General features: G+C 37.7%; 1 protein-coding gene across 5 annotated transcripts in view; it reads left to right on the forward strand.

The window, feature by feature from the left end:
- Positions 1-10197, forward strand: part of LOC109241298 (serine/threonine-protein phosphatase 4 regulatory subunit 3) — an 18627-nt gene extending 8430 nt beyond the window's left edge. For 2 of the 5 annotated variants that reach the window (XM_019408020.1, XM_019408021.1), the window contains 17 exons: positions 165-264; positions 361-438; positions 1704-1768; positions 1866-1934; positions 2019-2096; positions 2173-2268; positions 4177-4247; positions 4814-4891; positions 5020-5113; positions 5621-5716; positions 6313-6530; positions 6621-6735; positions 8334-8468; positions 8561-8668; positions 8751-8863; positions 8930-9031; positions 9109-10197. In XM_019408020.1, the coding sequence (XP_019263565.1) occupies positions 165-264; positions 361-438; positions 1704-1768; positions 1866-1934; positions 2019-2096; positions 2173-2268; positions 4177-4247; positions 4814-4891; positions 5020-5113; positions 5621-5716; positions 6313-6530; positions 6621-6735; positions 8334-8468; positions 8561-8668; positions 8751-8863; positions 8930-9031; positions 9109-9604 (2112 nt within the window). In that variant the 3' untranslated portion in view covers positions 9605-10197. Of the gene's footprint in view, positions 1-164; positions 265-360; positions 439-1703; positions 1769-1865; positions 1935-2018; positions 2097-2172; positions 2269-4176; positions 4248-4813; positions 4922-5019; positions 5114-5620; positions 5717-6312; positions 6531-6620; positions 6736-8333; positions 8469-8560; positions 8669-8750; positions 8864-8929; positions 9032-9108 lie in introns of those variants that run through there. The other 3 variants (XM_019408022.1, XR_002070221.1, XM_019408023.1) reach the window with 3 other exon arrangements.
- Positions 10198-12772: the final 2575 nt, after the last annotated feature.

Below are 12772 nucleotides of genomic sequence, written 5' to 3' on the forward strand. Positions count from 1 at the left end.
GAGAAAGTAAGACTCGTCCCCGCCCCCCCCCCCCCCACCCACACACACACAAGAAGTGTTTCCCACTTTTTATTGATCTTGGATCATCCTATAATTTGCTTGTTTATTCATTTGTTTTCTGGGTCATGGGTGAATCACTCTGAGTTGGATTTTTTCTTCTGCAGCAAGATTTTTTCCGTAAGCTAATGGATTTATTTAGCATCTCTGAAGATTTGGAGAACATTGAGAATCTTCACATTCTATTCAAAATAGTGAGAGGAATCAGTTAGTATTGTCTATTTGTCACCCGTTTTTCTTTTGTGAATACTTCTGCTTGTTTTGGTGGGTGTTAACTAATCAGCGTGAAGTGGTTTTTTGCAGTTATGCTCAATAGCTCTCAGATCTTTGAAAAAATATTTGGTGATGAGCTGATAATAGATATTATTGGGTGTCTTGAATGTAAGTTTTTTTATCTTATTACTTTCGGTTTTTAGTTAAAATGACTTCTTTTGATCCCAATGGAACTCTATTGTTTAATTATGTACTGAATCGCCATGAATAAAGGCAGAAGATAGGATTGCTTGAAGACCTGTAGTGGATGTGCTCCTTTCTTCTATCTTAATTATATTTGCATTTTAGTTGCGGTATATGGTAACCAATTTTGCTTCTTTAACGCATGATTGTTAGCCGCTAGCTCTATGATTAGAATTTCAGCTTGATATGGTTCATTTTAATTTCCTTATCTACAAGAACAACTACGTCTCAGTCCTAAACAAAGTTGGGGTCGCTGATATGAATCCTCACTTCTTTCCTTGAGCTCAACTCATATCATAATCATACCAAAATAAAATAAGAGTAGTACTGAAATTAAGTTTTATATATATATATATATATATAGATAGGTATAGATAATAATAATAGTAATAATAAAATAATATAAAAAAGATATCTAACAAATTTAAAGCCTATTCCTAACTAGTAAATATCATCTATATGAATCTTAGATGAATGTATGTTTTGGCAATTCAGTGGAAAGTGTAATTTGCAGATGTGAAAGGTAAATGTATGTTTTGGCAATTGAGTTGCAATTTTTTTATGCATTTTGCTGTTAGTTGTTTTATTTGATTTAAAGAGCAGTTGTTTTTTTTTTTTTGTGTGTGTGTGGGTGGGGTTTGAGGGGGGGGGGTTGATAATTGGATGACTAAGTAGAAGGGAAAAGGTAGAATATATGCGCGAGGTAAACTAGTGTTTGATTATATTATCTCCTCTACTTGAGAAACTGAGTCACTTATCCGCAAAAAGGGGTGACTGAGTCTTTCATTTGGTGCTCTTTAGATATGCTGCTAATCCTCCTGTTTCGGGGTTTGACCTTGCTTTCTTTTCTGGTATGTGCTTGTTGAAAACTGCAAACTTTTACTAGACCAAGTGCTTAGGTACAATCCTTGTTTATTTTTGTCGTACTTTAGAATGTTGAACTCAATCTCTATTGTTTTTGGAGTTGGAAACTTTAGGGCTTTTCATTGTTATTGGCGAAGTTTTTTGAGTTGTATATAACAAGGACATTCTTGATGCGCGTATAGCACTGTGGAATGTGAATTTGGGTTTCTTGTATGTGGATAACAATAATCTGTTCGATGAGTTAATATTATTTTCCATTTTCAAGCTTTCATTGCTTACTTGTTGATCTTATTTTGGAATGGCCTGATGCATATTTTGGTCAACAGATGATCCAGATGCTCCTCATGTTCATCATCGCAATTTTCTGAAAGAGCACGTGGTCTTTAAGGAGGTATACTATGTTTCTTTTCTACTCCATACCTCCTACTGAAATAGTACCTCCGAGGAATGTTTGCTGAAGTGTCTTGTTTCCCTTGTGGGTGTGGTAGGCTATAGCTATTAAAGATCCAATAGTCCTTTCAAAGATACATCAAACATACCGAGTTGGCTATCTGAAGGTGATACTTTTTTTTTCTTTATTAGCTTTTAGACCGCATCTTGTACTATCAATGAAACTTATAGTTTGTGGGACTAACATTCAGGATGTCATTTTGCCTCGAATGTTGGATGACGCAACAGTTGCAAACCTTAATTCCATAATCCATTCAAACAATGCAGTTGTAAGATTTGCTCCTGTAGTTAAAATGTTCTATCTTGTGGTTATTATGGTCTCCTGATTATTTGGTTTTGATATAGGTTGTATCTCTGTTAAAAGATGATAGCACCTTCATTCAGGATTTGTTTGGAAAGTTGAAGTCGCCTTCTACATCTGCAGAGTCAAAGAAAAATTTGGTAAAGAAAATTGTTGTTTCCTCTCTCTTTTATGCTTTGCTTCTCTTGCATTGCAGCTATTAATTGATTTCTTTGTTCTTTTCTCAGAAGACATTTAATTTTTCACTATCTTGTCAGCTTCTGATAATTGCTTGTCCTTGTAGTCTTTGGATTCTTATCTTTTTTTTTTTGTTGTGTCATCATTCTTTTATATTTTTTTTGCTTGCTGTTTTGTCAGTAATTGAATTGGTCAAACATAAGATTTGAGGGCAATCTTTTCCCTCTTTATACTCGTTGATAATGATTATTAGTAATTTCTTGTAACAGTATGGGGAAACACTGCAATCAAGATAGTATACCACGTGTGCAACATATTCCACACCATATGTCCATACACCATAACTTGTGTGCAACAGGACAATGACGTAACAAATTGTTGACACCTTCTCCTGCTATCTTTCACATAAAGCACCTCCTTGTGTGTATCTTCCTCCTCTGCCTCTATTAGCACCTTGTTGGTGCTTTAGTAACCACATTCTATTAAAAACAAAAAAATACACAAATTGCATCCTAAAGTTTTCCTAAAAAGTCATTTTCACTATCCAACTTTACTTTCGTCCTTTTTTTATATAATGGTGGTGTTCGAGCCAGCTTGCGTGTATCTCGACTATTTCACGGGGTACCTGCTATCTCCCACCAGTGTAGGGTAAATCTGTCTACCAAGGCTTAGGCCAATGGGCAAAATAACCTAGTATTTTTTTGTCTCGGTTGGTGAGAATTACATGCATTCCACCCTCTCCTCCTGGAATTGATTGTGTGGAGCGCCTTTTCCCTCTTATTACCCATGGTTTATCTTGGCTTATCACCGACCCTCTCCCCATTCTTGATATGGGTCATTTATTAACTGATGAATCCCAATGGTCTTCCATATATTAGATCAATTCAGGATCTCATAATTTCTCCTGACTCATGTCTAGGTTACTAATCTTGAGCGGAGTGGGAGTGGGAATATTAGCTTGCTTATAATAAATAACCCAATCCAGAGATTGTAAATACTCAATGTTAAGTTGCAAAAGACAAGTTCACTACATTGGACTTTCTGAATCATTCAATGGAAGCCATAAGTGATGTCATTTCTCTTTATATTAAAGACGTTTCAGTAGTTGCACTTTTTCCTTTTTGGTGGGTGGGTGGTGGTAAGGATCATTTTCCAGAATTTTGTGGGTTAATTTATAAACAGCAAGCTGAGGGATTTCTTTTTAGTTAGTTATTTTCCATTCGAATTGTTTAAAGCAAGTGGAATACGAAACTCTTGGTATCCTGGTCATATAAAAGAAAATATTTTCAATCAATTTCTCATCAGGGCTAGATCTTCCTTTTCCCTTTTAAGCCTAGAAAGAGTGTGCTGGTTAGATATAGAAGTTGCCTGGCGCAAATGTAGGAAAATTTCGAACTCAGGTGGGAGTGGAATTTGCAGAATTATATATCGTAGTGTCTGTTTAACATTAGTTCCAAAATTTACTTTTTATGCTATTCACCTGTAGTGAGATTGCAAAGAGTAGTTGAGCTTGTTGGATGACATGCTAGAAAATTTTTGTCTTTTCTTCCACCACAAAAATCCAAAAATCTGGAATGCACAGGTTGGAGTCAAGCCTAACTCCTCCATCACTATGATGGACTTTTGATTTTAAAAAAATCCAAAAATCTTCCCTGGCAGCTCATAATATATCCTTTATTGAGCCATGATAATAATAGGTAAATCATATACTTATTCCTCTTTCAGCATCCCTAAAATGTGTGGTGGTAACTTTACGTCTTGACCTTATACTTTTCTGTTCCTTTTTCTTATATTTGACGGTAGACCTTGATTGGGTACTTGTAGTCTCATCATTGTTGCACTGAATGTTTCCTTTTCTTGGATTTGGGTAGGTGCACTTCTTGCATGAGTTTTGTACTTTGAGTAAGAGCTTGCAAGTGGTCCAGCAACATCGGCTATTTAGGTATGCATCACACACGTATGTCTTTTGTATGAAATATCAGTCCAAATTATCTTATGTTGGAAGAGAGGGGGGGGGGGGGGGGCGAAACAATCAACCTATTGATATTGGAAGAATCCGTTACTTGGAGCGACGGTCAAGTTGTCTCCGTGTGGCCTATAGGTCACGGGTTCGAGCCATTAGGGTAGGCTGCCTACATCACACCTTTGTGAGGGTGCGGCCCTTCCCTGAACCCTGCATGAACGCGAGATGCTTTATGCACTGGCCTGCCTTTTTATTTATTTATCTTATGTTGCTTTTATAGCAAATGAGGTGATAGAACCTATTGATATTGGAAGAATCCGTTACTTGGAGCGACGGTCAAGTTGTCTCCGTGTGGCCTATAGGTCACGGGTTCGAGCCATCAGGGTAGGCTGCCTACATCACACCTTTGTGAGGGTGCGGCCCTTCCCTGGACCCTGCATGAACGCGAGATGCTTTATGCACTGGCCTGCCTTTTTATTTATTTATCTTATGTTGCTTTTATAGCAAATGAGGTGATAGAACTGCAAATACTATTATGGTTGCAGGGATCTTGTTAATGAAGGGATATTCGATATCATAGCTGATGTTTTGCAGAGCCAAGACAAAAAGCTAGTCCTGACGGGGTAATGGACCATATCGTTATATTTTAGCAAGTAGACTCTTTTTCTTTTCCTTTCCCTTTTGTCTTTGCATATCATTGTGGTTGTCGCTTCCCTGAAGTTCTTATCCAAAATGATTCTAACTGATGCAGGACAGACATCCTCATTCTATTCTTAAATCAAGATCCAAATCTTCTGCGATCTTATGTAATTCGTCAGGAAGGCCTTGCTTTGTTTGGACTTCTGGTGAGCAAAGATTAGGTTTTTCTTCTTTTCTTGTTCCATAGGTTATTAAAATCAGTGTGACTCTAGCTGTTAGTTACCTGCTCCTAAAATGCATTCTTTCATGTAACATTTATTCAACTGTTGGGATGATGTGCTTCAATATATGGATTTTGTTATCTTATGCCTATCCCCTTCAACATGTTAAGTTGTGAGGCATCTGCTGTCGTGTGAGAATGTTCAGTTATTCTATGCTGTGAATGTGGTATGTGATTCATGAGATAAATAATTGGAGAAGGTGGTTTGTCTCTCCTCCATTTCTCATTTTGATGTTTCCTGTTTCCATATGCTGGATATTTTCCTAATAGTAGCACTAAGACGTGTCCTTTTCTTTTTTTGGCTTAGACGATACTTGTTTATACCTCTCACATTTTTTTTCCCGTGGCTTTGCATTCCTCTCAAATGGAGGGTAGCCGTGATTGCTGATGCAAGGTACTAGAAGTAAATAATAGCATGGTTTCAAATTTGCAGGTCAAAGGTATGCTAACAGATTTTGGGGATGACATGCACTGCCAGTTTCTTGAAATTCTGCGCAGTCTCTTGGATTCATATGCATCAGGAACCCAGGTGCTTTGCGCATAACTTTTCTGGTTTTACCATAATAGTTTTAGTTTTCTGTTAAAATTTAGTACCTTGTCCAAAAAATTTCAGGTTAGTCAAGTTAATGACAGGATTGGCATTTAAAACATGGATATATACAATGTCCTTTTTTCTCCTACTGATCTAGAATTTTGTTTCTTATGTCTTCTCAAGTATTGTGATGGTGAGTGGAACATCGTACGCAATTCTATTTTTGACTGATAATGTCTGACCTTTCTAAGCGGGGAAACTGCATATCAATATTCTGACCATGTGTAACTAGGGGAAGGGAAGGAGAAGGAAGAAACTGTGGAGGAAGAGGAAACACAGTTAAAAACTAGAGGGAGTAGAAAAACCATTATCCTGCCACCATATTTTTTTCTCCTTCCTGAAGTTCTAAGGATAAATCTTTGCACGATTTGGGCTAGCAAATGAGTTTTAAAAGAACGAGGCTAGGAGGACCTATAGGAAAATGGATAAATAATGATAATAGTATTTAGATAAGGTTGTTCTCTCTAGTTAACAACTAATTTTGACTTTTATTTACTTCAAGCTCTTGATTATCTTCCTTAAATTTGTTCCAGAGAGAGGCCATTGTTGAAGTTTTCTACGAGAAGCACTTAAGTCAACTCATTGATGCTATAACATCATCCTGCCCGGCAGACGGTGCTGCAGAAACTGTCCGTAACTTGGAGTGCTCTGATGGAGGAACTGTAAAGCAAAGCAGCGTCAAGCCTGAAATACTACTAAATATTTGTGATCTCCTATGTTTTTGTATTGTGCACCATCCTTATAGAATAAAGTAATCTTCTCATCTTGGTATGGTTATGCTTGGTTCCTAAATGCTAAATTTGATTCTTTGGTTTAATGTTGATTCTCTTCTGTGTCGCAGGTGCAACTTTCTTCTAAATAATGTGATTGATAAAGTTCTCTTTCTGACACGAAGAAAAGAGAAGTACCTGGTAGTTGCCGCTGTTAGATTTATGAGAACTCTTATTTCGCGCAATGTGAGTTGTTTACTTCTCTTAAGCAAGAGAACGTTGTCTGTGGACATGACTTAATTGACTCAAGTTTTGATTTATTTCTCCTCTATGGTCGATGTGTTGCCCCGTGAAATGAGCTTAGATGTTTTGAGAAGCAGACCCCAAGGCTTCGGACCAACAGTAAAGGAATTAAAACGCGGTATGTGGTAGGAGCACGTCACGACTTTGAACCACACCTAGGACTAAATCCTGGTCTTTTAGTGGTTGGAGGGTAGAGGGTGGGTCTGTACTCTCCTGAGTTTCGAACTTGTCCACTACCTGTGGTTCGGCCAGCTAATCCACAGGGGATCTGTGGACCATTAGGAAAAGATATGTTTTTGCATAGTACTGTAGATGGGCATGTAATGTTTCTTTTAAGATCCTCCATTTTCTGTTTTGTTCTGTTAGTCTTATGGTGATTCATGAGTCTGTGAAGGCCCAATAGACTTGGCAAACGTCGAATGAAACTGGTTGGGATCTTATGTAGGTTTTTATCTGATAATAACTAGGTAAAACTGCTAAGACATTAGACTTGGCCTAAAATTGTATGTAGAGTCAACAGAGAGGTAGAATAGGGCGGAATCAGAATTTAAGAACCAATTCTTGTAGAATAGGTCTAGGTTCTACTTGTTACACCCATGTATCCACACACTGAGAACCGATTCTTGTAAAATATTAAGTAAGATTTTCTGCTAAAAAGTGTAATAGTACGATTTTGAAGCTCTTATTTCAGCACTTGACAGATAATTTTTCACCCTCTAGTTAGCTAATGTCTTATCCTGCGACTTTTACTTGCATCAGTGAATAAGTATACTGTATGCATGTATTACCACGCTCTAGTAACCACAACTAATGAGATAGATTAGTAGGTTTGAGGTAATGTCACTCTGATTGAGTTAAAGATAATTTGTTGAAACATTGAGCGTCTTTGCATTTGTAGAGGATTGTACTGTAGAAGTTGTAATTGTTTACTAAAATGACATGGGAGATTGTAGGTTTTGTAGGTACTATTCAGAATTGAAACATTATCTTCTTTTTTGGGTTCGTTAGTAAGTAACTTTCTGAGAATGGTTTCAAAATTTGGACCAGAATATTATAGGTTATGATTCTTTTTTCCCTTTTCTTTTGTTCATAAAAGTAAATTCTACTGAATGGTTTGATTTAGTGTATGGCTGTGAAGAAACTATACTCTATCCTCTGGGGATAAGAGCTAAATAGTGCCTTCTTTTTGGTTGTACTGCTTATATGTCCTTCAAGTCGGTTGAAGTTTATTGAAAGAAGAGAATAATAATAAGAATATTGTGTATAATATTCTTAATAATTATTCTCATAAATTAGAGACACCCAAGACCTTTGAAATTTTCCTTATCTCACATAACCTAAACTCCTATATAGTGAGTCAACTTCTATAACCAACCAATTTCATTAAGAGTTTTTCTCTATTCTTCATATATCTTTTCACATGGCAGTAGAGCTTCTACAAATTTGGCAGAAACTAAGGTGTAATATTATTGTTCATTATTTCCGAGTGTTTCCCTTCTGTGTATTTGTGAATATATTCAAATTCTTCTAAGTACGATCAGCAGGATGAGCATTTGATGAATTACATAGCGAAGCACAATCTCTTAAAACCAGTGGTTGATGCTTTTTTTGCTAATGGAGACCGCTACAATCTTCTAAACTCAGCTGTTCTTGAGCTTTTTGAGCATATTCGTAAGGTAGCATCTTATTTCCTTCACCTGCTTAGACTGTAAAAGTAAGTGTGACATGGCTTCTCTTATTTCTTAGGCTCTGACATGACCTAATGCAGGATAACTTGAAGATATTGCTCAAGTATTTAGTGGACTCATTCTGGGATGAACTGGTCAAGTTTGAAAAGTTGACATCTATTCACTCTCTGAAAATTAAATATGAGCAGGTATTGTCCATTCCTGCGCGTATTGTTCACCATCGCTCTCTTGAAAGTGATGCTTTGCTCATAATCGGTTATTTGGGTCTAGTCCCTAGATTGTTCAGGAACCAGAAGTGTTGGCGATCTGTTAGACGACCCTAGGAAAAGAGTTAATGAGCGTGGTTTAGAGAAAGAAGAAGAAGAATATTTCAATGAAGACAGGTATGCCTTTTTACTTATTTGCATGTAAAACTTTATATGGTAGCCACTGAATATGTATTCCTTCAGTGATGAGGAAGATTCTGCGTCTGCCTCTGTGGCCAATGCAAGTAGAGCGCAGGCTCAGCCAGCCTTGCTTAACGGGTCTGCTCCAAGCCCCTCATCTGTGAGGTAAGTAGCTGTTACTGCTGGAATCTGGATTTTTTAAATTGAGGGAACATATTGTGAGACACTCATTGTTGCTTTAGATCTGGGGCACTTGTTGATTATGATGATGATGAGGATGATGAAGATTATAAGCCACCACCTAGGAAGCAATCTGATAATTCTGATGAAGATGCGGAGTCTTTTCCGTTGAAACGGAAGCTATCTCCGAAAGAAGAGCCTGAGCCAAAAAGGTTGCAGCGGATTGCTAAAGGCTCAAAGTCTCGAGACGGTGTTTTCGCTGCTTTGTGCTCAACCTTAAGTCAAGCAGTTTTGCCCTCTAAAAAGACAGTAAGTACAGCACAAGATGGTCCATGCTCAGATGGAGACAAGAAATCTGTGGAGTCCAACCATGAGGAGAAGGGGAATTCTACTGATAATGGGAGTGCTGATTTGGATAATCATGACGACCAAGAACCGACTTGTCCTAAAAGTTTTTCTGAAAGCATGCACAGTTCTCCAGATAATAGGCAGAGGGGAGATGAGCATCCGTTAATACCGCCAAAATCATCTCCTGAAATGGCTGTAAATGGATCATAACTCCTCTTTTGAGACTGTCATGCCATTTTGACTCCTAAGTCCTACCGTGGTCTGCAAGAATAGCTTAAGCATGTGCTTGCTTCAAATCAGCTCTCTGCACAACTTCAACATGAGGAACGAGCCAACAGGCGATTCCATTGTCGAGTTTCTTAAGTATTGGTGGAGGGGAGTCTGTACAGTGCCGTTGCAAGCGCAGGAAGAGATTAGTATCCCTCTTGGGTTCTCTTTTGTTTAGCATTTCCTATTGGTCCTGTAAAACATTCCATAGCTATAGAGTTTTGCTTTCTCCAATTCTTTGTTTTATCCCCACCCCATCTCCATTCTAACTTTCCTTAGTTATAACTTATATACAATGCATAGGGCACCAACTTTTGCCCTTGAAAGGTTATTCTTCGATTTCGTGGGCGTAGTGACCCAGTGTTGCGTTAGAGAGGTCAGTATTGCTTGAGGCCAAGTTTTCTATTTCAATGTTGTCTAATTTATACGGAATTGTATATTATAATTGTGGACAATAGACTTTGGCTGCAAATATGTACATTAGAGCTACTCCTTTTTAAAAATATGAATGATCAAACATTCTATATCTCAAGTTATTTTTTGTGAATATGCCTTTCTGGTACTTTTAGAGATATCTCTTCATATATAAGAGATCAAACATGTCGTGATAAACGTTGTCTAATTTAGGTTGTCTACTACCTATGGAACACTCGCGTTAGGAAGCTAAACTCTTGCTCAATCAAATACGGTGTTGATTAGTTTGTTCATTTAGGGTGTGTTTGGTACGAAGGAAAATGTTTTCTAGAAAAAGTTTTCATGGAAAATGAGTCACTTATTTTTCCTTGTTTGGTTGGTAAGTTTAGTGTTTGGTTAGAGATTAGAAAATATTTTCTTGAAAATTTTTATGTACTCTCCTCACCACCCTTCCCCCAAGTCTCCGTGTTTCCTGTGCTCTCCCCCTCTCCCTCTTCCAAGTACCCAACATTTTTAGGATTCTTATTTTTTAAAGAATTTAATCATTCTTATAAAAATTCACACAAACCTAAAGGAGCTAATGTGGTGCTTTATTTTTTTTAAGCAAAAACAACATTGGAATTTGTGCGCTATAACTAGAAAGAAGATACTTTTTGGTTGAAAAAGAAAGTAATCATTCTACAACATTAAAAGAAAATATTATTTTTACTGAAAAGAAAGAAAATAGTTTTTACTATATCATTTTGTTGAAATAAAAGAAAATATTTTTTTTATATCATGAAAAGAAGTACTTTTTTATGTTTGTTATTGTAAGCTTAACCAACATATAATTGTTTAGTTCCAAAGGAAATCCATGCTCCCGTCACGTTATAAATTTAGATGCATTTACTCTTATATTCTATGCTCTCTACCTTCAATGTTGTTTACCCTCAAAATCGTATAACTTACGATTTTAAGGATACGTGATATAATTTGACACAAATTGAGAAAACAGATTAATATTTAAATCAATGATAGAAAAATGAATGCAAACCCCACAAGTTGAACAATGTTAGCCTTGAAGGTTGGTCACCCTCGAGCTAGAAATTGGCTCAATCGATGTCAGAAAAGAATAGCAAGATAATAAGAACTAGAAATAATAATGTATTGCCTTTGGATGCGTGTTACAATGTTCCTTACAAATGATCAGACCCCTTTTTATATAGTAGGGGAGTCCTACTCTAGATACAATTCTTTAAAAGGTAGAAAACCTCATAATTTGCTAACTAATCAGCCTCTCCTTGATACGTGCCGAGATATCCGCCGTGATATCCGACCGATTGCGGATATTTTGGCCTTCCGTTATTTGGCCTGATAAAGTTTCCTCGATCTTGTTCGGAGTCGAGGTCGGTTCCGGAGTCACGGGCTCGATGATCTAACTTCGAACCTTGGTTCGATATAATCCGGGGTCAAGCTTCAACCCAACATGTTTCAGTCTCGACCTGTCATGCAGTGGGCGAGCACGGTTTCGATCATATACAGATAGTCCCCTCGTTTTTCGTAGAGTAAACGACGAGAAACGATATGAGCCCTCGATCTTCGTCTCGATTCTTCCCATCAGAAACGACAAAAGTGACGAAGCGTCTCGTCAGACACATCTTAAAGGGAGTTAAATGTTCGTCAGTTACTGGTCGGCCATTACAGATTTTGAACCACCGTTTGCAAACTATAAATACCCCCTCATTATCTTATTCAAACTTTACTTTGAAAGCCTCTCCCTCGTACACTAGAAATATTTATATTCTCCAACATCAATTCTCTGATTACTTCTGAGATCACTTCATAAGAACTTCTGCTCTTTACCTCAATTTATCAAACACACCCTTTTAACTTTCTCTTTTCTCTTTGCTTCCCTAAAAATAGCAAAGACCTCAAAGTCCGTTCCCCAAAAAGAAGCTCCCTCTGCTTCGTGACCGGCTGAAAAGGAAAACGTTCCATCTGCTGCTACTGAGGAAAAGGCACCGGAGCCTGATTTGACTATGTTCGTTCCTGGGGGGTGCCCAACTGGTGCTGACTTCAAAGTCGAAAAAACCTCTTTCGTACTGGATCGGTGCGAGCCGATCTCGAGATATATATTCTCGATCATCGACAACCTCCTCTCTAAGGTCAACGAAGACTGTAATTGGGCTGGTAAGCACGTGGTGGTGCCTACGCCCGAGGAATTGATTACTACCCACGTGGAGGGTTTTTTAAGTGTTTACATTTATCCCTTCACGTTGGGCCCTTTGGACCCGGTCATCATCGCCTTCTGTAAGAGGTATGAGGTGACTCTTGGTCGAATTCACCCCTCCTTCTGGAGGATAGTAATTCTCCTCCACTTCTTTGTTAGTAAAATCGACTAGTGTCTCGATATGAGCCCTCGATCTTCGTCTCGATTCTTCCCATTAGAAACGACAAGAGTGACGAAACGTCTCGTCAGACACATCTTAAAGGGAGTTAAATGTTCGTCAGTTACTGGTCGGCCATTATAGATTTTGAACCACCGTTTGCAAACTATAAATACCCCCTCACTATCTTATTGAAACTTTACTTTTAAAGCCTCTACCCTCGTACACTAGAAATTTTTATATTCTCCAACATCAATTCTCTGATTACTTCTGAGATCACTTCATAAGAACTTCTGTTCTTTACCTCAATTTATCAAACACATCCTTTTAA

The sequence above is a fragment of the Nicotiana attenuata genome, unplaced genomic scaffold (genome assembly GCF_001879085.1).
Source record: "Nicotiana attenuata strain UT unplaced genomic scaffold, NIATTr2, whole genome shotgun sequence".
Classification (NCBI taxonomy): Eukaryota; Viridiplantae; Streptophyta; class Magnoliopsida; order Solanales; family Solanaceae; genus Nicotiana; species Nicotiana attenuata.